The following is a 25,493-nucleotide window of genomic DNA, read 5'->3' as shown; positions in this document are numbered from 1 at the left end:
TCGGGGCCTATGGGGGGGGACAACGGGAAGGGGGGATAGGCCGCAGAAGATTGGCCAGCCCAGGGGAGGGGCCGTAGGAGGTTGGCTGTGGGAGCGCACTGACCACCAGGGGGCAGCTCCTGCATTGAGTGTCCGCCCCCTGGTGGTCAGTGCTCATCATAGCGACTGGTTGGCCGGTCATTCTGGTCGTTCGGTTGTAATGGTCGCTTAGGCCTTTATATTTATACTAATAAAAGCCTAGGTGGTCCTCGTGCCCTCTCGCGCGATGTGTCACAGGATGGCCGCCACAAAATGGCTGGGCGCACAGCGGAGGTGGGGCCCGGTGGCTGCTCCGCGCTGTGAGGCCTGGGGGTCCCGCGGCTCCGCTGCCTAATGCGGAGGAGGCGGGTCACGGCAGGGGAGGGCAGTTGGGGGCGATCAGGCTGGCAGGGGAGCAGTTAGGGGCAATCAGGAAGGTAGGCAGGCGAGCGGTTAGGAGCCAGCGGTCCCAGATTGTGAGAGGGATGTCCCAGATTGGAGAGGGTGCAGGCCGGGCTGAGGGACACCCCCCCACACCCCAGGCATGAATTTCGTGCACCGGGCCTCTAGTATATAGATCATTGATAACATTGTAAACGCCTTTTTGTGCAGACTTCCCAGTAACCGGAGAAGCGAATGACTCTCCGAGGAGGTAACAAGTCCTTTCCTAAACCGGGTGGTGCCCAACTCTTTGTTTTTAAAAATATGGATGAGGACTCAGTGTGGTGTCTGGCAAATAACTCACATGAACAAGCATTCTCGGTGTTTACATCTTTAAAAAAAGAGTGGGAACCAAACAGATGCTGCTTCGTTGCAAATAAAAATAAGTCACATTTGAACAGAGATATAGGAACCACTTGGGAAAATCCTCATAAAATTCCAAAATGTTGAAAACAAGAGTACACATAGTGCGGCCAGTGTGGCTCAGTGGTTGAGCGTCGACCGATGAACCAGGAGGTCAGGGTTCGATTCCCGCTCAGGGCACAGGCCCGGGTTGTGGGCTCCATCCCCAGTGGGGGGCCGTGCAGGAGGCAGCCGATCCATGATTCTTTCTCATCATTGATGTATCTCTCTCTCCCCCTCTCCCTTCCTCTCTGAAATCAGTAAGAATATACAGATGCCGTGTGGTCCATTCATTTCCATCCAGGCATATGAAATATGAACATGTTCTCATTAAAATGGAACACGGTTTATGCACTGTCTGGGATGGCCCTGCATTGTGACAGATGGCCCGTCTCACTCTTTGAGGGCTACGTTATGAAGGAGCCAACATACTCATGTGGAGGTCGCTGTGTGTAAGGATCTGCTCAAAGTTCTTTACGTTATTTTTTAAAACATATTTTTACTAGAGGCCCAGTGCACGAATTCGTGAATGGGTAGGATCCCTCGGCCTGGCCAGTAATCAGGGCTGATAGGGCTGGCCGGCGGGGGGGAGGGGAGTGTGGGACACCATGAGGGGTTGGCTGTGGGAGCACACTGACCACCAGGGGGCAGCTCCTGCATTGAGCGTCTGCCCCCTGGTGGCCAGTGTGCGTCATAGCAGCCAGTGGACCGGTCGTTCGGTCTCTTAGGCTTTTATATCTATAGATTGAATTCAGAGAGGAAGCGAGAGGGAGAGAGAGATAGAAACCTCAATGAGGAGAGAGAACCATGGATCAGCTGCCTCCTGCACGTCCCACACAAAACCCAGGCATGTGCCCTGACCGGGAATCAAACTGTGACCTCTTGGTTCCTAGGTTGACGCACAACCACTGAGCCACGTGGGTCAAAAAGAAGTAAAAGTACGCCCTGACTGGTGTGGCTCAGTGGATAGAGCGTCGGCCTGCGGACTGCAGGGTCCCGGGTTCAATGCCGGTCAGGGGTAACGGCAGTTTCTATTGGGTAAGGACACGGTGGCTACAACTGGGCTCTCAGCACTTCGGACCCTCTCCCGGGAGAGCTACGAGGCCCCTCTCCAGGTTGTGGAATAAATGGCTCGCTCACGTCCGTGGCTGCACGTTGGGGTCGCCCGCGGCATCGCCCCCCGGGGACTCTGACTCAGAGATTCTGGGACGGGACCTGGGCAGGCATTTTCAAAGCATCGGCGGCTGTCCCCATGCCCAGCCAGGCCTGAGACCCCCTGGGGAGATTTCCCTCAATAGCAATGTCTGTGTGCTCCTCCTTCTCCTCAGAAACTTTAAAATGGCTCCCGAATACTAAACAGGGGACTTGAGACGATAAAGCGGCCTCTTTTCGCAGGTGTAAGCAAAACGGGAACGTGCTCAGGGACGGGAGAAGGCGAACAGCCGTAATGAACCTGCCCCACAGCTGAGCTCGGGATAAATATACAAAAAAAGGGCCTTTGAGGACAGCGTTGTCTTCGGCGACGACGCTCCCAGAGTTATAGGTCTGAGTTACGATGTCCCTTCAAAGCAGTTCCTACAGGAAGATCAGCCATAAAACCTGTTTTAATGATGCCACAACGGAAACATAAATTTATTAGAGAGAAATCGCCCTGGAGACTGAGGTAGATTTATTTAAAATGTCTTGAATGGTAAAAACAAAACAAAACAAAACAAAAAAGACACACACAGACACACACAACCATTTAAAAAATATATTTTTTATTGATTTCAGAGAGGAAGGAAGAGAGAGAGAGAAACATCCATGATGAGAGAGAATCATGGATCGGCTGCCTCCTGCACGCCCCTGCTGGGGATGTGCCCACAACCCAGGCATGTGCCCTTGGCTGGAATCTTCAGTCCGCAGGCCAGTGCTCTACCCACTGAGCCACACCGGCCAGGGCTCAACCAGAGATCCTGCTTGCATATATGCCTCACCCACGGGCACAGACAATGGGGTGGTGAAGGCAGGTCCAGGGACAGGGGCTGGCTAGAGGGAGCCCATGGGGGAAGGGGGGGCCTAGGTAATACTTTCAACAATAAAGCTCTTTTAAAAATAGGGGGTCACTCCCAGCTGGCGTTGCTCAGTGGCTTGAGCATGGACCCATGCACCCCGAGGCCGGTTGGGGCACATGCCCAGGTTGTGGGCTTGATCCCCAGTAGGGGGCGTGCAGGAGGCAGCTGATGGATGTTTCTCTCTCCCTTTCCCTCCCTCTCTCTCTAAAATCAATTTTAAAAATAATTTACAAAATAAAAATTAAAAGAGGGGGTCCGGACCCTCAGAAATGCACCTGCCGCGGACGCAGAGACCAGGACCTGCGGGGTGTGCGCCCCAGAAACCCCCGTGGGCGAGTCTCCTCCCTCCTCCTGGCTGGCGCATATGACAGCTTCCTCGGGATCAGCGGCCTTAAACGACCTTAAACGACCTTAAATGACCTTAAATGACGCTGGAGACGGAATTGCTTCTTTGAGCCGTTCCTGAATGGAACGCGGAGCAGCAACGCCCCCAATTTTTGACTCTGGGCCTTGCAGGGGTCACCCCTCCCCATGAACTGTGGGCAGAAATGGAGGCAAGAAGTGCCCGGCTGCGAAAGCCCATCATGTCCCGCCTGGGACACAGGGAGGGAGGCAGCGGCCAGCAGTCACTGTGGCCATTAGAATAGTGCGTGACGGGTACGAAGGGCCCGCTAAGCCCCTCTGTGTTGCAAAGGCATTTGCATATTTTACCCCAATACATTCCAGGAGCCGGCATAAGGCAATCTGCAGGCGGAGTCACGTGCAACTCAATACAATGCAGGTGTCGAGAGAAATGTCAACATAGCTCCACTCCCCAGTCCAGCCCTTAAACCCCCCCTCCTGTCCCCTCCCAATCCCCACGTGCCCACTGCAGGCCTGGTCCCGCCCTCACTCTCCATTTCCACCTGGAAGACCCCAAATCACCCCCCCATCACCCCCCACCAGGGCAGCTCTTCTCCTCCTCCTCCCCCTCCTTCTCCTCCTCCTCCCCCTCCTCCTTCTTCTTCTTTTAAATATATTTTTATTGATGTCAGAGAGGAAGGGAGAGGAAGACAGAGATAGAAACATCACGATGAGAGGGAATCATGGACTGGCTGCCTCCTGCACGCCCCACACTGGGGACCGAGCCCGCAACCCGGGCATGTGCCCTTGACCGGAATCGAACCCGGGACCCTTGAGTACCCAGGCCAACACTCTATCCACTGAGCCACACTGGCCAGGGCTGGCTCTCCTTTCTCTCCCCCTTTTCCTCCCACTTTTCCTGGGCCTGTCTCTCTCCCCATCGTCCTGATTCTAAACCACAAACCCCCAGACAGTCAGACAAGCAAGCCACAGCCACCTGGTGAGACGGGGAAAGGGAGGCGCTGGAAAGACACGGACAATGTTCATAATCTCCTTGTTTAGCTGGGACGAGGGAAAGGGGCGGAGGGAGGGGAGGCTGGGAACTCCCGCGAGCTACCGGGCGTGAGGAATGGAGACAGTGCCCGGCCCGTGTGGCTCGGTGGTTGAACGTCGACCTAGGAACCAGGAGGTCACGGTTCGATTCCCGGCCAAGGGCACATGCCGGGGTGGCGGGCTCCATCCCCGGTGTGGGGAGGAGATACAGAGCAGCTGCTGGAGAGCTAACAGCTCCACCTGGCAGTCAGCAGAATCCCGGGGAAATGAAAAAGCCGGGGGTGGTTTCAGAGCCACGGCCGAACCTCTCGCAACGGCAGTAAATATCACAGACAGTCGGAGAAATTAGACAAGCAAATCCCATTTCAGGATGGATTTTCTGCCTTAAAAATGAACGAGTTTTTCCTTATTGTGCAGAGGAGAAGATTTTTGAAAATGTCCGGAAAATGGAAAGATGCAGAAAACCATAAAATGGTTTCGTACACACACGATGCCTATTCCTGAGTTAGACTATTTGTCTTGCGGTCGATGCTCACACTGCGTCAGGTTTTTTTGTGTGTGTGTGTCTGTCTAGCCATCTGTTTTTGTGTTTTGCTGTTCCACTTCATAACAGAAGCAACTTTGCACGAATATTCAGGATGACAGACACACTGGCTATAAAAGGAACTGCTTCAAGGTGAGGAATTTATCCTATATCATAAAAGGCTAATATGCAAATTGTCCCCTTGGGAGTTCGACCGATGACCACCAGGGGGCAGCGTGAAATGAAGGAAGGCCTGGTAGCTGGGGAAGGAAGACCCCGATCAGCTCTGATCGCCAGCCAGGCCTAGGGACCCTGCCCGTGCACAAATTTCATGCACCGGGCCTCTAGTCAAATGATAAACTATTAAAAAGCAGAGGTTTATCAATAAATAGCGTTGGAGACTTTGTTATCAATTTGAAAAAAAAAAGCATTCGTGCCCTGACCGGTGCGGCTCAGTGGATAGAGCGCCGGCCTGCGGACTGAAGGTCCCAGGTTCGATTCCGGTCGAGGGTATGTACCTTGGTTGCGGGCATGTCCCCAGTGGGGAGTGTGCGGGAGGCAGCTGATCGATGTTTCTCTCTCATTGATGTTTCTGACTCTCTATTCCTCACCCTTCCTCTCTGTAAAAATTCAATAAAATGTATTTTTTAAAAAAGAAAGCATTTGTGAGGTCCTGCTCCCTTGAACTAAAAGCAAATTGAAGATGGATTAAAATACTTTGGCCGGGGGGAGAGGAGGGAAAAAATCAAGCACAAAACTAGAGCAAATACAATTAAACTAGAGGCCCGGGGCACAAAAATTTGTGCACTCGGTGGGGAGAGGGGGTCCCTCAGCCTGGCCTGTGCCCTCTCGCAGTCTGGGACCCCTTGGGAGATAACAACCTGCTGGCTTAGGCCTGCTCCCGGGTGGCAGAGGGAAGGCCCAGTCCCTAGGTGCAGCCCCTGGTTGGGCTCAGAGCAGGGCCGATTGGGGAGTTGGGGCGCTGCCCCCTGTCATGCACAGAGCAGGGCGGATTGGGAGGTTGCAATGCCACCCTCAGTCACGCTCAGGGTAGGGCCGATTGGGGGGTTGGGGCACCGCCCCCTGTCACACTCAAGGCAGGGTCGATAGGGAAGTTGTGGCGCCACCCCCTGTCATGCACAGAGCGGGGCGGATTGGGAGGTTGCAATGCCACCCTCAGTCACGCTCAGGGTAGGGCCGATTGGGGGGTTGGGGCACCGCCCCCTGTCACACTCAAGGCAGGGTCGATAGGGAAGTTGCGGCGCCACCCCCTGTCATGCACAGAGCAGGGCCCATCAGGGGGGTTGGGGCTCCGTACCCTGTCACACACAGAGCAGGGTCGATCAGGGGGTTGAGGAGCTCCCCCCTGTCATGCACAGAGTAGGGCCAATAGGGGAGTTGGGGCACTGCCCCCAGTCACACACAGAACAGGGTGGATTAGGGGGTTGGGGCGCCACCCTCTATCACCCACAGAGCAAGACCGATCAGGGGGTTGGGGCGCCGCCACTGTCACACTCAGGGCAGGGCCGATTGGGAGGTTATGGCTCTACCCTGTCACACACAGAGCAGGGCCCGTGGGGGAGAGGGGTTGGGGCGCTGCCCTCTATCACTCACAGAGCAAGGCCGATCAGGGGGTTGGGGCGCTGCCCCCTGTCACACACAGAGCCGCAGGACGATCAGGGGGTTTGGGTGCTGCCCCCTGTCACGCTGATCTGGTGCCGGGAGGCATATTACCCTTTTACTATATAGGGTAGAGGCCTGGTGCACGGGTGGGGGCTGGCTGGTTTGCCCTGAAGGGTGTCCTGGATCAGGGTGGGAGTCCCCACTGGGGTGCCTGGCCAGTCTGGCTGAGGGGCTGAGGGTCGTTTTCAGGCTGACGGGCGACTGAAGCTCCCAACCGCTCCTTTTTTTCTTTTTTTTTCTTTTTTTTTATTCTGGGCCAGCTTTAGCTCTGAGGCCTCGGCTGCTGAAAACAGGTTTCTGGCCTTTGTTTACCGTCTGTATTTGATACAATGTTGCGGTCCAGCTGGCTGAAGCCCCGCTGAGTAAAGCAGGTTTCTTGGGTTTTGTTTAGCTTCTACATTTGCAACATAGTTGCTTAGAGTTGCAGCTGAGAGGCCGGCAAGTCAGGCGGGGAACGTTGGAGTCCTCCGTCACTGAAGCAAGCAAGCCTCATGTTAGTTTCAAGCTGCCTGACTGCCGGCCGCCATCTTGGCTGGCAGTTAATTTGCATATATCGCTGATTAGCCAATGGGAAGGGTAGCAGTTGTACGCCAATTACCATGTTTCTCTTTTATTAGTATAGATATTTATTGAACTTCTGGAGGAAAAGGACCATCTCCTGTCTTAGCTGGGACTTGGTAGAATAAATCAAATATGGTATCCTCCCTCCTTGGAGCACTCACTCATACCAAGAAGCCCAGCCAGGGAGGCTCAGTGGTTGAGCATCGACCTATGAACCCAGAGGTCACGGTTCAATTCCCGGTCAGGGCACATGCCTGGGTTTTGGGCTCGATCCCCAGTGGGGGCGTGCAGGAGGCAGCTGATCCATGTTGATGTTTCTCTCTCAATATTTCTCTCTCTCTCCCTCTCCCTTCCTCTCTCTCTAAAATCAATAAAAACATATTATTATTAAAAAAAAAAAATAACTGGAAATGGGCCAGATTTGGCCTGAGGGCCCTACTTTGCCAACGCCGGGTTTAAAATAAGTTTATTTCCCCCCCAGGCTGGGTGTGCCTGCAGGTCAGCAGGGACGCTCTATGCGCTGCAGAACCAGGCACCCCGGCTGCGGGAGGCTCAGACCCACGCCTGCTTCTACAAGGGACGTCCTCAGGGGGATTCTAGAGAGTCACACGACCCATCTCCCTCAAGACGACAAACCGCCTGGGAAAGCACCTACATTCTTTCTTTCTTTTTCTTAAAAAAAAAAAAAAGAAAGAAATATATATATATATATATATACACACACACACATAGACATATACACACATACATACACTAGAGGCCCAATGCACTGATTCGTGCACCGGTGGGGTCCCTCAGCCTGGCCTGTGGGGATCAGGCCGAACCTGGCTCTCCGACATCCCCTGAGGGGTCCCGGATTTCGAGAGGGGACTGTGGGAGGGCCCCAGGGCACATCTGGTCCATCTCCCTGAGTCCCAATGAGCCGGACCCCAGCAGCAAGCTAACCTACCGGTCAGAGACTTTGCCCCCTGGTGGTCAGTGTGCATCATAACGACTGGTTATATGGTCAAGCCAACAGTCAGACACTTAGCATATTAGGCTTTTATTATATAGGATATCTATCTATATATTTTTTAAAAAAATATATTTTATTGATTTTTTACAGAGAGGAAAGGAGAGGGATAGAGAGTTAGAAACATCGATGAGAGAGAAACATTGATCAGCTGCCTCCTGCACACTCCCCACTGGGGATGTGCCTACAACCAAGGTACATGCCCTTGACCGGAATGGAACCTGGAACCCTTGAGTCCGCAGGCTGACACTCTATCCACTGAGCCAAACCGGTCAGGGCTATATATATATATATTTTATTGATTTCAGAGAGGAAGGGAGAAGGGGAGAGAGCTAGAAACATCCATGATGAGAGAGAATCACCGATCGGCTGCCTCTTGCACGCCCCCCTACTGGGGATCAAGCCCACAACCCCAGCATGTGCCCTTGACTGGAATCAAACCCGGGACCCTTCGGTCCGCAGGCCAACGCTCTATCCACTCAGCCGAACCGGCTTGGGCCACACCTACTTCTTTCTCAGTAGCATCTCCTATTCTAAGCAGAGCTGTCTTCACCTGGAATCGGCAAAAGAAATGGGTTTGTGAGGGAGATCAGGTGCTGCCCGGACCACAAGATATCCAGGGATGCCTGCCCCGGGCAGGGCCTGGCGAGGATTGCGGGGACACAAAGAACGAGCAGTCACAGGCTTATGAGGAATGAAAATGCGATTCATTCATAACCAAATGCAAGGCTTGGGGCTCTGCGAGGCATCTTGGGCTGGTCTGGCTCTTTTTAAAATTCTCAGTCTCCTAATTTAAGCCTCTGGGATTCTTTAAAACTGCCACCCGAGTTAGCATTTAGAAATGAAGGACTTGCCTTTCAATGGAAAAATCTACATTCCACTGGAAAGAGGGAACTTGGCGTTTGTGTCCGATTCTGCACAAATCACAGATATAAATGCTTAGTGGAGGGTGGAAGATAAAGACCAGGGAATTCACCTCATACGCAGCAGACACGTGCAGACATACCAGGGTCCCAGGATATGTTTCTAAGCGTGTGGGATGTTCGGTGTCATAGATGCTACGTCATCAAAAATAAGATGGGCCCTGACCGGTTTGGCTCAGTGGATAGAGCGTCGGCCTGCGGACTCAAGGGTCCCAGGTTCGATTCCGGTCAAGGGCATGTACCTTGGTTGTGGGCACATCCCCAGTAGGGGGTGTGCAGGAGGCAGCTGATCGATATTTCTAACTCTCTCTCCCTCTCCCTTCCTCTCTATAAAAAATCAATAAAAATATTTTTAAAAATGAAATAGAAAAGATGAGCCCTGGGCCCGTGTGGTTCAGTGGTTGAGCATCGACCTATGAACCAGGAGGTCAGGGTTCGATTCCCAGTCAGGGCACAGGCCCGGGTTGTGGGCTCCACCCCCAGTGTGGGGCGTGCAGGAGGCAGCCGGTCCATGATTCTCTCTCATCATGGATGTTTCTCTCTCTCCCTCTCCCTCTCCCGTCCTCTCTGACATAAAAAAATATATATATGTATTTTTAAAAATACAGTATTCCGATGACGATGACGCGATAAACACAGGTCATGCCTGTGACGGACTCACGCAAAGGATGTCTGCTCTAGGTGTGCACACCGGCAGAAGCTCGCGCAAACACATAAAAAAGGGTAAGAATCTTGCTTCGTTGTCGCGGTCACAGCAGGGGTTGGCTTCTCTTTCCCCCGTTGCTCCCCGTTCATGTTGTTCGTACAACAGATAATTTGTAAAAAGCCATTAAGGGGCCTTGGCGACGAGGGGAGAAGCCATTATAAGTCCCTGCATCTGAGATGAGGCCGAATCGATGGTGCGGAGCTTTTGTGCTCGGAGATTTCGTTATTTTTCCTGAATAAGAGGAAGGCTGGCCTTAAAGGGGAAAGACGTTTTTCTCTGCGTGCCGTTGATCTAGGCTTCGGTCTAGGATCACGGCCTGATCCCAGAGGGATGCCCAGGGCCCTACACCAGTGATGGCGAACCTATGACACTCATTTTTTGGGTTGATTTTTCTTTGTTAAATGGCATTTAAATATACGAAATAAATATCAAAAATATAAGCCTTTGTTTTACTATGGCTGCAGATATCAAAAAATGTCTCTATGTGACACGGCACCAGAGTTAAGTTAGGGTTTTTCAAAATGCTGACATGCGGAGCTCAAAAGGTTCGCCGTCACTGGCCTACATGTTGCATCTTGGCATTTGCCATGCGCCCTGTGCTGCCCGGTGCCCTGCCCGCTCCATGTGTCACTGCCCAGGGGCGGGCTGGCCCTCTCCATGCGTCCATCCTGCTTACGCTACTGATCCCTGCAGGACTCAGGGCTCCATCCCCAGTGCCCGACAAGGAGGGACTGACGGCTGGACCCCACAAAGTGCCGAGAGTCCCAAGGTGAGGGGCCCGTGCTCAAGGTCAGTGAGTGCAACTGTGGGTGTCTCCACGCCTCCCCCGCTTGAAGACGGAGCGGGGCACGTGTGTGTGTGTGTGTGTGTGTGTGTGTGTGTGTGTGTGTGTGTGAGGGGGGAATGCAAGCAGCCTCTGGAAACTGAGAAAAACCCTGGCCGCCAGCCAGCGAGCAAAAGGGAGCCTCAGTCCTACAGCCACACAGGATCTTGTTCACGTAAAAAAACCATGGAAACCTGCAGAGAATTTTTATGAGTTTGTTTGAGCCAAACTGTCGACAGTTGCCGGGAAGCAGAACCTCAACGGATTGGGATAAAGCTCCGGAGAATGGGGGTTCCATCTGTGTTTATGCGTTGCAATCAAAGGAGGGACGTAGGTGGGTGACATGAGATCCATTGGGGATGGAGGAGGGAGGTGGGAGCAAGCAAAGCGGGAACCCCTGGGATTGGATAAAAGGTAAAATGATGGACACACGCTTAGGTGGGAGCAGGGACAATGAACATGACAATGAGGGGATCTGTGGTCTCTGACCTGCGCCCAGCACATTAGGCTCTGCCCCGGGGGGTCCGGAAAAAGGGATGTTACCAGGTACCCAGACATTTCAAGGGTGTGTTACCACAGAGGCAAAAAGACAGACAGGCTCCGTGAAGGCAAAGGCTGCCCTTGTCAGGGAAGACACCGGCCTAGGAGGTGACCCCACCACCACTGCTTCTAGTTCAAGTTTAATGTCAGACCCTCCTGTGTGGTGACCTGAGGTCTCTGAGTCTGCAAGGCCACCAGCCGGCCCCCCATGAGCTGTCGGGTCAGCACGTGGCCCCTTTCGTCCACAGTCTCGTCGTGAGCACTGGCCTGGATCTGGGGACAGAGCCCACCCCGAGGAGCCCATGAGCCTGCAGCTCACTCTCCATGGTCAGAGCCGTCCAATGAGAGGGGACCATGGCTTCCTCCTCCTCCTCTTCCTCACTCACCCCAGGCCCAGCCTGGAGATGAAGTGAGGAGGTTCTTGTCACATCCTATATAATAAAAGGCTAATATGCAAATTGTCCCCTTGACTGGAGGTTGGACTGGGAGTTTGACCAGGGGGGCGCCGGCCGGCCAACAGCCCATGGCCCCTCCCCCCAGCTGGCCCCAATCGGCCCTCCCCCCTGCATGAATTCGTGCACCAGGCCTCTAGTTGTGACATAAGCGACAGCAGGTATTCACCATCGTTCCTATCAGCTTGCGTTGCTAGCTTGTTCCTAGCTCTGCCTCCCGGCCACTGGAAGAGAGTTGTTAGATGTCAGTGTTTGCCAAAGAAGAATTTTGAAGAAATAGATCCAATTCTGTTACATTTACCGGTTCACAAAGTGCTTCCCTTATTCCACGGCTGTTCTGAGTCCCACCCATTCAACGTGTCAAAGGGCTCTGCCCTCAGGTGGGGAGACGGTGGCCACGGGGTTCCTGTTCTCTTGGTTTTAGGGGAGACAACTCCAGCTCTGAGAACCGAGGCTGTCGGGTCAGGGTGCCCTGGTGAACGGCTTGCCTTCTGATCCCACTGGGGATCAAGCCCAAAACCCGGGCCTGTGCCCTGACTGGGAATCGAACCCTGACCTCCTGGTTCCTAGGTGGACGCTCAGCCACGGAGCCACGCCGGCCAGGCGGCGTGGACTGTTTTTAGTTAAACCAGGGACCCGAGCACAGCGAGGCCCTGGAGAGGGGTCTGTGCCACAGGCACTTCTGGAATTGAGCCGGATGTAACGAGCCCCGTCTGCAGCGCCACCACCGAGAGAGCGCGGTGCGTTGGCTGGGAGCACTCGGCCGAGCGTTCACCGCACCTCGCTCAGGGCGGCGGGGGCGAGAGAGCAACTACACATCATCGCTCTACAGCCAGGACGCCCCACGCGGCGGGGAATAACCGCACGCATAACGGCCCACACATCCCCTTAAGCCCGCGGTTCTCAACCTGTGGGTCGCGACCCCTTTGGCGGTCGAACGACCCTTTCACAGGGGTCGCCTAAGCCCATCCTGCATATCAGATATTTACATGACGATTCATAACAGTAGCAACATGACAGTTACGAAGTAGCAACGAAAATAATGTTATGGTTGGGTCACAACATGAGGAACTGTATTTAAAGGGCCAGAAGGTTGAGAACCGCTGCCTTAGACAAAGGGATTCCTGGTTTAGAGGGTGGGGAAGGGGGCGGGGGGCAGATGAGTGTATGTTGCGTGTGTGTGCAGGGCTGCCTGAAGCCCCTCGGTGGTTTTCATGGTTTCAATGTTTGGTTTTCCGCTGAGAATAGAAGGTTCCTTCATCTGGACCTCAGAGGTTCAACCTCCCTCTCAATATCCTTTCATGTCTCCATCTTATTGCAAAGTCGCTGTTTACTGCTGCTACCCGACTACTCCCGTCCAAGGGTGAGGAATGCAGCCAGGACCCCCGGCCTTGGTCTCGCACACACATGCACGCACACACACGTGCATGCGTGTGCGCACATACGCACCGTGTGCACATACCTGCACACATGTGCACGTGCACACAAGCACAAACATGCAATGCACATGCACACATATATGCACATGTGCGCGCACAAACACGTGTGTATGCTCACATGTGCGTGTGCACACATATACATGTGCGTGCACACACACACCAAGCCTGGGCAGGGCTTCCCCAGTGGCATCACTGGTATGTGGTGCTTCCCGGTGCGCTGCCATGGTCAGCAGCATCCCTGGACCAGACCCACTGGATGCCAGCAGCACCCCCCCCCCCCCCCAATGCCCTTGCTCTGCTTCCAGGTAAACGTGAGTGAGGTCTAAGGCCCAACCCAAGAGAAGGACTTGCAAGCATTTGCTCTGAACTCCACAAGGGGCCCTCCCATCTGGGCACCAGCCACAGCACCGCACAGCCAACACGCACGGCCCAGGAGGGCTGACTTCCTTCTGTTCCGCTGTGACCTAGCCGCTCAGGGGGAAGCCAGATGGGACACAGCTGGAGGCCGCAAACAACTCTCTGCCCGACACACAGCAGCCACGGGCATTTTTTTAAAATGAAGAGGAATTACCCGGCCGGCATGGCTCCAGGTTGAGCGTCGACCTATGAACCGGGAGGTCACGGTTCGATTCCTGGTCAGGGCACCGGCCCGGGTTGCGGGCTCCATCCCCAGTGTGGGGCGTGCAGGAGGCAGCCGATCCATGATTCTCTCTCATCACTGATGTTTCTCTCTCTCTCCCTCTCCCTTCCTCTCTGAAATCAATAGAAATGTATTTTTTTATTAAAAAAGTGGCTTGAAATAGTGCGGTAGGGCAGGGGCTGGAAGAGGGACACTCAGGGAGAGGGGACGAGACCAGGTGCTGTCACTGTCCCTCCTCCTCCTCCTCCAGGCCTCCCACCACCCCACCCCACCCCCATCTCTCCCGCAGCCAGACGCTCAGCCATGCCCGTCGCTTCCCAGCCCATCTGGCTGCAGCAGAAAATATTTTCCCACTGATTTAGAGAGACCGGGATAGAGAGAGACAGACAGACAGAAACATCGGATGTGAGAGAAACACATGGATGGGCTGCCTCCTGCATGTGCCCCGACCAGGGCCTGGGCCTGCAACCGAGGTCTGTGCCCTTGTCCGGAATCGAACCCGGGATCCTTCCGTCCGCAGGCCAACGCTCTATCCACTGAGCCAAACCGGTTAGGGCTCTCTGCTCCTTTAAATCCCTGCACCTCGTCTTCCCCGTCTACTCCGTCTCCCGGAGAGGGAGCAGTTGGACCAAAGCAGCCGGGAAAGCCCTTCTAATCAATCACTCAGAGAGCGGGTCCCCGTGGCATTGGTCCGTAGGCTTCTAGGGAGAGGCCTCGGCGAGTTCTGCAGGATGGAGGTCCCTGCTGGGCGCTAATGCCGTCTCGGGTAATTACGTATTTTTCAATTATCCTTCCCCCCTTTACTTCCCCCCTCAACAGTCAGAAAGGATTGTTTATAAAGGAAGCTGTTATGGTCTCGTGCGTCGGGCATTTGTCAAGAAGGGGATTCGGGGGAGGGGACCGGTGAGAGCCATGGGAGAAAGGCCCATTTAGAGGGAGACGGAGCTAGGAGCGCCTGGCGTGACATTTCAGCTTAGAAAGAGCGCCTCCCGGGCGGCCGGGTGGGGGAGGGGGGGCCAGTGCTCTCACGCTCCCCGACCCCCATGGCCCCCCACCCCGGCGTCTTTCATCCTTGCTGTGCGAGACACGCTGGGGGCTCGGCCCACACCCATCCCCTCCTGCTTCTATTCCAACCTAGAATGCTGATTTTGTTCAGCATGCACAGTGTGCAATTCTTGTTTATTTTTTAAAAATATAAATATTTTTATTGATTTCAGAGAGGAAGGGAGAGGGAGAGAGAGACAAATGCATCAATGAGGAGAGAGAATCCTGGACCGGCTGCCTCCTGCTCAGTGCACACTGGGGCTCGAGCCCGAAACCTGGGCATGTGCCCTGACTGGGAATCAAACCATGACCTCCTGGTTCACAGGCCAATGCTCAACTACTGAGCCACACCAGCTGGGCTGCTCCCACACTCTTAAAGGGGCCTGCAAGGCCCAGCACCCTGCCCCAGCCTCCCGCTGGGCCACCCCTCGGACAGCCCTGCACCCCCAGCAGCTCCCTGCCACTGCCCTCTGGCTTTTCCCACACCCCAGGCCCGGCCAGCGCTTGCTGCCAACCCCTCATCCTCCGTGAGTAACTGGCCCCGGGCCCAGCCGTGTGGACTGCCTGCCCCCAGGTCCTGCTCAGCTGAGACTCGGCCACCTCGCCAGGTCACCGGCCTGGCCGCTCTGGGTCCTTCGAATCCTTGCCCTCCGTGACCCCCACAGGTGGAAAGGTGATGGGATTCTTATTTATCAACTGCCGATAAAAAGCCTACTAAGTGCTGATCTCCTTCCATCAGCCCCGCAAGGTGCGGTGTGAGCACAACATAAAACAACACTGTAAAGTGGGATCTGTGATCAGTAAAGCCCTCAGCACAGGTGGGTGCTATCCATGGGCGAGGGCAGTCTGTCTGTCGGATGAAGGGACTGCCTCTCGAGGACCAAGGTGACCTCAGGCCTCAGGGCAGAGGCAGATTGGGGCCTGGAACGCAGCCCACCATCCCCACAGCTCACAATCAGGATTCCTGCTTCTTCTCTTTTTACATTTACTTTTAAGTATATTTTTACTAGAGGCCTGGTGCACGAAATTCATGCACTCAGAGGGGGGTGTCTCTTAGCTGGGTCTGTGCCCTCTCACAGCCCAGGAGCCCTCGGGGGAATGTCTGACTGACGGCTTAGGCCCGCTGCCCGTGGGGGGGGGGTGGGCAGTTGGACATCCTTAGCGCTGCTGCAGAGGTGGGAGAGGCTCCCGCCATTTCCATTGTGCTCGCCAGCTGTGAGCCCGGCTTCTGGCTGAGTGGCGCTCCCCCTGTGGGAGTGCACTGACCACAAGGGGGCAGCTCCTACATTGAGCGTCTGCCCCCGGCTGGTCAGTGCGCATTATAGCAACCGGACGTTCCGCCTTTAATCTATTTGCATATGAGCCTTTTATTATATAGGATAGGATTGATTTCAGAGAGGAAGGGAGAAGGAAGGCAAGAGAGAGAAACATCAGTGATGGAGAGAATCATCAATTGGCTGCCTCCTGCACGCCCCCCGCTGGGGATCAAGCCCACAACCTCGGCATGTACCCTTGACTGGGAATTGAACTGTGACCTCCTGGTTCCTAGGTCGATGCTCAACCCCTGAGCCACGCCGGCCGGGCTCGCTTCTCTCTCTTTTTTAATAAGCGTTTCTTAGATCTCTGTGTCTGATAAAACACGAGCTGTAGCCAGGTGAACGTGTCAGTACATATTGTTTCATTGATTTTCTTGCCACAAAATGCAATTATTGCGGCATGGAGGTTGTAACCTGTTTCTTCTAAGATTTAGGACTTGAACAATCCTCCCCTTTAAGTATCTGTCGACGATTTTCAGTGCCGACGGGAGCACCAGCCCCTTCTGCCTATCGCCTGCCTGAGGCACCGGATGGCACCGTGTGCCACTAGGAAAGCTGCCCACGCTTGACAACCTGGGCAAAACCCTCTGCCAACAGCTCACTCTTATTTCACGGGGATGGGCGCCTGAGCGTGGGAACGCAGGGCCTGCAGTCGTGGAAGAGTAGATGTTTGTTCCATTTTACCAACTGCTCTGAAGAGCTTACACTCTCGCGGCAGTACCTGAGTCCCCACGTCCTGCGTCACGGCTGGCACCCAAACATCGCCGTCCCGACCAGCTTTCACCACTCACATGGCCTCATTCGCGTTTCCGGGATGACACACGGAACTAAGTCTCTCTCACGTGTGAGCGGCTACTTGTGTCCCTTATGAGGGACCTTGGCGTGTCCTTTTCTCTTCCCACGGGCGGGCTGCAGGGCTTTGTTGCGGATTTGAGTGGCGTCTGTGGGCAGCCCGGGGTTGGGACAGTGGGAGCCGGGATGGGCCCATCCTGCCGACCCAGAGGCCTCGGGAGACTGGTCTCGCTCTGCGGCCCGAGAAAGGGAGTCTGACAGCTCTGCCCGCCGTCTGAGCCACGGCTGCTGAGAGCGGCTCTGGAGAGAGCCGGGCATGGAGCGACAGAGGGGGTGGGTACGAGGCCATGCTGCAGGCACTGCCCGGATTCTGAAAGAGGGAGGAGGAAGAAGGGAGGAGGGGAATGTAGTGAGGAGGAGAGAAAACAGTTGTGAGAGAGGAAACCAGGGCAAGAAGTTCATGCAGGGCCCGGCTGGCGTGGCTCAGGGGTTGAGCATTTACTTATGAACCAGGAGGTCAGGGTTCAATTCCCGGTCAGGGCACATGCCAGGGTTTTGGGCTCAATCCCCAGTAGGGGGCGTGCAGGAGGCAGCCGATCCATGATTCTCTCTCATCATTGACATTTCTATCGCTCTTTCCCTTCTTCTCTGAAATCAATAAAGATATATATTTTTTAAAATTTCATGCAGGAAAGTCCTACCAGGGCCTCTGCAGGAGGGTGGGAGCCTGCAGGGAGGGGGCAGAGGAGCCAGGGGGTCAGAGAAGACCTCGGGAGGAGTGGGGGACAGCCCGCCATCCTGCGACGGGCGCGTTGGAGGATGGGAAGCAGATACACTCGCGCGGGCAAAGGGCACTTGCATCCGTGGAGGGAGGAGGGGAGGTGGCAAGCGCCCCCTAAGCCCCTGGGCCACCCAGGACGCTGGGCCCACCCGATCCCCAGGTTCTGGGTCCGCGTCCGCAGCGTCGCTCTGCCTTCTGCACGAAAGTCGCTGCAAATGGATGTGCCCGTAAGAGGCAAACGGCAGCCTCTTAGGCTGAAATGCTGGCAAAAGACCCATCGTTTTTCATCTCTGATTAAAACGTCTGAGGAAGAAAGTGGAAATAATTTAGCAAAGGCAGCTCCCGCACTGGGAGCTGCAGGATGCAAAGCAGGCTGGGAGGTGGTGGCAGACGGCAGCCCTGGCCCCGCTCACTGCACACAAGGCAGCCAGGCCCATCCTGCCAACAGACAGGGTCCACTGGGCAGGGGGGTCACGGGGCAGGGGGGTCATGGGGCAGGGGGGTCACCGGGCAGGGGGGTCACCGGGCAGGAGGGTCACCGGGCAGGGGGGTCAATGGGCAGGGGGGTCACTGGGCAGGGGGGTCAATGGGCAGGGGGGGGGGGTCACCGGGCAGGGCGGTCACGGGGCAGGGGGGTCACCGGGCAGGGGTTCATGGGGTCCCTGGAACACGCACAGGCCATCAGAGTACAGCTGGCATCTGCTTCGGACCGAGACTGCGCCAGCGACGGAAGCAGAAAGCCAGCCCCTTCCCACCAGGGACTGTGGCGGGTCTTACGAGCTGGCGACTCTCACACTCAACCTCCCAAGGAGAACGGGAATCAACAGCAACCGGCTCCAGCTCCGCCTGCGGCAGAATCGCTCACGCAGGGCAACTCTTCTATCGGAAACAAGTAGGACTAACGGACAAGACCGTCTTTCCTTCGAGTTCTGCTTAGGAACATCAGAGAGCTATCCGACGTGGGGAGGCCACCGGGGCCACAGAGACAGGAAACCACAGAGGCGGGCCTGCTGCTGGGCACGGCTGTGCCTTCAAGCACTTGCTGACTCTTCTTTAAAAAGAAAAAACAACAAAAAACCCCACACATATGCTTATTGATTTCAGAGAGGAAAGGAGAGGGGGAGAGAGAGAGAGAGAGAGAGAGAGAGAGGAGAGAGAGAGAGAGAGGGAGGAGGGAGAGAGAGAGAGAGAGAGAGAGAGAGAGAGAGGGAGAAAGAGACAAACATCAATGATGAGAGAGGATCAATGATCAGCTGCCTCCTGCACGCCCCCCACAGGGGAATGGAGCCCACAACCCGGGCCTGTGCCCTGACCGGGAATCAAACCGTGACCTCCTGGCTCAACCACTGAGCCACACCGGCCGGGCGCACTTGCTGATTCTTAAGAGGAAACGGAAGAGCCGAGAGCTGTGCTCGGCGGACCCAGCGCGTGAAGAATCCGAGAGAAGGAGAAACAGGAGAGGCCAGCACCCTCTCCCCGGGCTTCCTAGCCGCAAACCTGCCCCAGGCCCGCGGAGGCCGTGGGCTCACCAGGGGGGTCACCAGGCAGGGGGGTCACCGGGCAGGGGGGTCACGGGGCAGGGGGGTCACTGGGCAGGGGGGTCACGGGGCAGGGGGGTCACCGGGCAGGAGGGAACTCACGCAGCCAGGCCCAGCCTGAGCGGGCGGCCAGGACCATGGAGAGCTCCCAGGGCTCAGGAAGAGCCAGGGTACTCCCTCCCCGAGGAACATGGGAGCGCAGGGCAGTGGAAAGAGCAGGGGCTGGGAAATCCTGGTTCAAACCTGAGCCGCCACTCACTTGGACAAGGCCCTTGGCCTGCTTCCCCCATAAGAGGGCACAGTGACCCTCACAGAGGTGGGAAATACGCACACGCTAATATACGCAGATAAACGCACTTCATTTCCCTGGCCTCCTGCATTCTGTGGGAGGGCTCTGGCCAGAGCAGGACCCTGTCCCGTCCCATCTCCCCGCTGACGGGCAGGTTTGTGCCGGCTCTGCCTCCGCCAGGCCCTGGTCTCCTGCCCCGGCTGGGAGGCCCGTGGACACACATCTGGCCAGCTGTGCTCCTGGCTTCGTGGGGGACAAGAACTGGCCGGCAAACCAGCCTGCCGTTTGGGGGATGCACCCTGCTGGGCCCTGGGAAATGTCTGGGGTTCCTGCCACTGGCCTCCACCCCCAAGGTTCAATGCCACCCTGTCCTTTGGCGACGGGGGAGCCGGGCACCCTCTGCTGGGAGCGCCAGCCTCGGCCGGTGCATTTGGCTTCTCCCTCCGAGAAAGCTTCCGATGCCACAGCGACACGCACACGGGCCCATCCTTTCAGCAGGAAGTCGCTGGCTGTGCCCTGGGTGGGGACTGTGGTGGGGACGGGGGCAAACCATATGATTAGCAGAGAATTTGCCCCCGAGGAGCCTGTGGGCTGGTGGAGAGAAGCATGTAAACACGCGATCGCAGTGCGATGGGATGAACGGGTTTCCCAATGATCTCGGCGAGAAAAGTTGGGACCAGGACGTGAGCCTCCACAAGGGCCACCCGCCTGCCTGCTGACCACCCCTCTGCAGGGCTCTGTGATCAGCGCGTGCTGCTCTGATAGGTGTGAGAGGTGGACCAGCACTTCACAGTTTACTTTCCTGTGAAATCAGGCTCGGACCACAGACTGGCAGCAGCGTGGACACACGTGGGGCCCAGCTCTCACGGGTGTTCTGTGCGGGTCTCATTGCTGGCCCCCCTCCGGGACGGCCCCCTAACCCGACACCCTCACGTGGCGCCTCGTTCCCGGGCTCCAGGCCCTGTCCGGCCGCTGCCTGTGCCCTGATCACAGGTTCAGGGTCACCACCTGCGTGGCCAGGTTCGTTCCCCCTTCCCAATACCCTCTGCACAGACCACGGCCCAGGAGGGGACACTGGGGAAGGTCCCCATCCAGGGAGGCCCTGCAGCCCTCAGTCCCTGAACCGCAGCAGCTGCCTGCACGCGAGAGGCTGGGGAGGGACGTGTGATACCCCCTTGGGCGGGAGAAGAACAGCTCCACGGAGCTAAAGCGGCTCAGACCCTTTACTGCTTAACCCAGTGGTTCTCAACCTTCTGGCCCTTTAAATACAGTTCCTCATGTTGTGACCCAACCATAAAATTATTTTCGTTGCTACTTTATAACTGTCATGCTGCTACTATTATGAATCGTCATGTAAATATCTGATAGGCAGGATGGGCTTAGGCGACCCCTGTGAGAGGGTTGTTTGACTGCCAAAGAGGTCGCGACCCACAGGTTGAGAACCGCTGGCTTACCCAGTTCGGATCGATCGCCAGCCAGCGCTGTGAGCATTGCACCTGACTCACGGCTGAAGTCAGCCCTCCGATGTGTAAGCCGCGCGGTCATATGACCTCACAGCTCACAGAACCGCCTCCCTCCCGCCCCTCCCTGCCCACACTGTGCTGGGAAAGTCCAACATGAGGTCAATGGACATTTTTAAAGCGCTTTTTAAAAAAAAAATTTGGACCTAAAACATCAAATAGTAAGCTATCATCCAAAGAATACGGATGAAAATATCCTGAATTTATTCAATGAACTCATCCAAAAAAAAAAAATCTGAAACACCCACTGTAAGTCCAGTTAGCGACGCAAGTGTGAGCACAACATGCTTGAGGGTCGCTGTGCCTAAAGCCAACACAACAAATCACTCGTCACGGTGCGCGTGCACGTACCTGCCAGAGGGGCGCCCGCGCAGGACCCCGGACAGCGTCCACTCCGGGAGCTCACCTTCCTCCCTCACTTCCTCACAATTATCTACTTACACTGGAAAGCAGAGAGATGGACTTGTCACCTTCGCACCGGGAAATTAAGCTCAAGACCCTATGATGAGGGCCTCCATTTTAATTCATGTTCTACTCTACCCAAGTCTATTCGTTTAATTTAATTAATTTTGGGATCAACCGATTTCATTGAGGGCCTGCAGGGGAGGGTTGAATCGCTGGGAGGACAATGAGATCCGATGCCCTTGGCCCGGCCAGCTCTCCCGAGCTTCACAGCCACCGAAAACTCTATTAATTTTTTTAAAATATGTTTTATTGATTTCAGAGAGGAAGGGAGAGGGAGATAGAAACATCAGTGATGAGAGAGAATCATGTATCAGCTGCCTCCTGCATGCCCCACACTGGGGATCAAGCCCACAACCCAGGCCTGTGCCCTGACCCGGAATCGAACCTGGGACCCTTCAGTCTGCAGGCCGACGCTCTATCCACTAGGGCAAACCGGCCAGGGCCGCTCTATTAATTTTTAAAGGTGATTTTGGATTATGTATCTTATAATTATAATAAAACAATGCAGCCCGTGTTCCCAGTGGTGTGCAATTTTGACGGACCCCGGACGGGACAGGCACATCTTCTGTGGGCCCCTCTCTCGGGCCCGCACCCCCAGCGTCGGGCTGCGGCAGCGGGACTCAGGGGGTGTCTTCGTAGAGGACTTCATCTACCTTCACGTCATGTTCGTCCACGGGGACCTGATCGCAAATCTGCTCCTTGAACGCCAAGGCCATGGTGTAGGGCTTCGCCTGCTGGTGCTGCTCACAGCGCCTCAGGAAGGTGTCGTAGTAGCCCCGGCCCCGGCCCAGCCGGTTGCCTTGCTTGTCGAACCCGAGCCCCGGCATGAAGATGAGGTCCAGGCCGCCTGCGGGAAGAGGAACACACCGATGGGGTGACGGTTTCTGGAAGACGGACCCCTCTGAAGCCTGCGTTTGTTTTAGGGACATCTGTTCTCTCTCTGATGTCTAAGGAAGCACGTGCTCCTTCTAGAACACCCACAGGCCCAGGTCGGACAGAGGAGGAAACGAACACGGCCGGGCACCTCAGGAGGCCAGTCCCCTGTCCCCCAGAGCTCCGTGTTCTGATCGCAGGCACAGGGTCATCGCAAAAACGTCAGACCCAGTCCAGCCACAACCCAGCTCAGCGACTCCGGGGACAGAGCCTACAGTCTTGTTTTTCCTTCCTTTCTTTTCTTTTCTTTTTTTTTTTTTTAATATATTTTATTGATTTTTTATAGAGAGGAAGGAAGAGAGATAGAGAGTTAGAAACATCGATGAGAGAGAAACATCGATCAGCTGCCTCCTGCACATTTCCTACTAGGGATGTGCCCGCAGCCCAGGTACATGCCCTTGACCGGAATCGAACCTGGGACCTTTCAGTCCGCAAGCTGACGCTCTATCCACTGAGCCAAACCGGTCTCGGCTTCTTTTCTTTTTTTTAAAAAAAATATATTTTACTGATTTTTTTACAGAGAGGAAGGGAGAGGGATAGAGAGTTAGAAACATGGATGAGAGAGAAACACCGATCAGCTGCCTCCTGCACACCTCCCACTGGGGATGTGCCCATAACCAAGGTACATGCCCTTGACCGGAATCGAACCCGGGACCCTTCAGTCCGCAGGCTGACGCTCTATCTACTGAGCCAAACCAGTTGCAGCAGTTCTCAACCTGTGGGTCGCGACCCCTTTGGCGGTCGAACGACCCTTTCACAGGGGTCGCCTAAGACCATCCTGCATGCCAGATATTTACATGACGATTCATAACAGTAGCAACATGACAGTGATGAAGTAGCCACGAAGATAATGTTATGGTTGGGTCACAACATGAGGAACTGTATTTAAAGGGCCAGAACGTTGAGAACCACTGAGTTAGGGCCTTCCTTTCTTTGTTTAAGCATCCGGTGATCCTACACACCGGCCCGGCGGGGGAGCCGTATCCCCGGATGTGATGCCTGGAGGAGGGGGAGGAGGTCATAGGGAGGCCGGGCCACGTGGTCAGCGTCCCTGGTCCACGTGAGGGCAGGCTTTGATCTCCTCGGGGACGTTCCAACAGGACACGATCGAGGCCACAGAACCGGCCCGCGGGCTGGAACCCCCCCAGGGCCCACAGGAACCGGAAATGGCCACAGCATCCTCCGACCAGAGCAGACAGCTGGGCTCGGGGCGGGAGGCAGGGGCTCCCACCGCTGTGAGAGGTGTGGGGCGTCCATGCAGAAGGATGGAGGTCACGAGGGGAGAACCACGGGGCTGGGAGGCCCAGGAAAAGGTCCTGCAGCTGCTGGCAGGAGCGGATGGAGCTCAGGAGCCACGTCCCATGCCCAACCCGGTGTCCTCAGGCTCTGGGACACTCTGTCCCGTGGGCCCAGCCTTCCTGCCCGGGGTGTTGGCCCCCTAAAGGCTGCCCCGGGACTCCTGGGTGGCCTCCAGCGCAGGGTGGCCGGGCAGCTCCTGCAGCCTGCAGGCCAGGACATGCGGGGGGAAGCAAGAACTCTCTGGAACAAGGTGTTCTGCGTCAGTGGTGCTGACGGCCTGCAGGACGGCGAGGTGAGCTCAGCTTCTCTCTGGCTCCCAGCACACACCTGCCTCCCCCGCCGGCAGAGCCCAGCAGGGCACTGTCATGACCTTGCGTGCACACCTGCTGTCTGTGCCAATCCCGGCCCCGTCGGCTCCTCTTTCCCTCTTGGGGTTGCCTGCATCGTGTGCACTCAGACCCCACCCCCTGCACGTGCTCCCGGCGGCAGAGCCCATGCCGGCCCACAGGGCAGCTCTGCCCCCGACGGTGTGGCAAGGTGGCTTGGGAAGTCCTGGGGAGGGAGGCGGTGAAGGTCAGTTAGCCCAAAACACGGCCGGCTGTGGTCTGGAGAGGCCTCGGGGACTCTGACTTGACCTGGGCGCTTAAGGACGTGTCTACATTGGGTCTGAGTGCATTTCAGAAACCACGGGAAGGTGGGGGAGCAGACCGGTGAGACGGGAATGGTAGGGCGGGAGGACCAGGCTGAGTGGCAGACATGATTTCATCAGAGAGGGGCATGGAGATGTGGCAGCTAATGTCAACGAGATGCCTACAGCTCAAGAGCAAAAAACCAAATTAATCCCTAGCTGGTGTGGCTCAGTGGATAGAACGTCAGCCTGCGGACTGAAGGGTTCCATGTTCGATTCCAGCCAAGGGCACATGCCCGGGTTGCGGGCTTGATCCCCAGTGGGGGGGGTGCAGGGGGCAGCCAATCCATGATTCTCTCTCATCATTGATGTTTCTCTTTCTCTCTCCCTCTCCCTTCCTCTCTGAAATCAATACTATATTTTAAAAAAACAAAACAAATTAACCCAATTTAAAAAATGGACAAAGGACTTAGACACTTCCCCCCAAAAGACCCCCCAAAACTGTCCGACAGATACATGGAAAAACGCTCCACATCAGAAATCATCAGGAAAGCGTTCATCAATACCTCAACAAGGTATCCCTTCACACCGGTCAGAATGTCCATTTAACGCCCCCCCCCCAAGATAGAATCAGTGAGGGTGAGGACGGGGAGAGAGTGGGGCCCTCGCGCGCACTGCTGCTGGGAGTAGAGAAAGGTAAACCCATTACAAGAGTCAGGACGAGGCTCCTCAGACATTAGGGACAGAGCCTCCAATGACCCCACTCCTGGGTATGAATCCAAAAGGAGGGAAATTGGGGTTTTGGGGGAGATAGCTGCGCACCAGGGTCACAGCCGCATTAGTCACAATAGCCAAGGGGTGGGAACAACCTCAAAGTCCTCGACAGAATCAATGAGCAAACAAGATGCGATGCGCACAAAGGAACACGACTCGGCCACGGAAAAGGAGAAGCCGCTGCAGGGGCTACAGCACAGAAGAGCCCTGAGCACGGCGGGTGGGGGGACAGGCACTGCACGACCCCCCACCGAACCACAGGGAACAGCATGGCGGCGGCCGGGGGCCGGGGGCCGGGAGGAGGGCACGGAAGCCCTGCCACCAGGTTGGGTCTCAGGTGGGAGATGGAGGGCACGTGAGGGGTCGCTGTGCAGCGCGGCGCTCAGTTAGCACCCTGCGCTGCGCACGTAAAGGTGCGAGGAGGGCAGCCCCCGGCATGTGCCCCTCACAGTGCTTTTTCCAAAGGCAAAGGTGCCAAGAGGAAAGCCAGGGGAAGAGCCAG

The 25,493-nt window shown here is 55.9% G+C and overlaps 1 protein-coding gene across 6 annotated transcripts in view; it reads right to left on the bottom strand.

Annotated features, from left to right (window-relative positions):
* Window positions 1-21,736: 21,736 nt before the first annotated feature.
* LOC118679051 (5-formyltetrahydrofolate cyclo-ligase-like) overlaps window positions 21,737-25,493 on the bottom strand; it is a 51,147-nt gene continuing 47,390 nt past the window's right edge. For 4 of the 6 annotated variants that reach the window (XR_004975100.1, XR_004975097.1, XR_004975099.1 and 1 more), the window contains exon 5: window positions 22,068-22,204. Coding sequence is in view for 2 of the 6 variants with exons in the window: in XM_036355372.1 (XP_036211265.1) it covers window positions 21,978-22,204 (227 nt within the window). In the remaining 4 variants the exon portion in view is untranslated. Of the gene's footprint in view, window positions 22,205-25,493 lie in introns of all 6 variants that reach the window. The other 2 variants (XM_036355372.1, XM_036355371.1) reach the window with 1 other exon arrangement.

The sequence above is a fragment of the Myotis myotis genome, unplaced genomic scaffold (genome assembly GCF_014108235.1).
Source record: "Myotis myotis isolate mMyoMyo1 unplaced genomic scaffold, mMyoMyo1.p scaffold_m19_p_22, whole genome shotgun sequence".
NCBI classification, from domain to species: Eukaryota; Metazoa; Chordata; class Mammalia; order Chiroptera; family Vespertilionidae; genus Myotis; species Myotis myotis.
The sequence above is the reverse complement of the archived record's forward strand: the minus strand, read 5'-3'. Positions and strand labels throughout refer to the sequence as shown.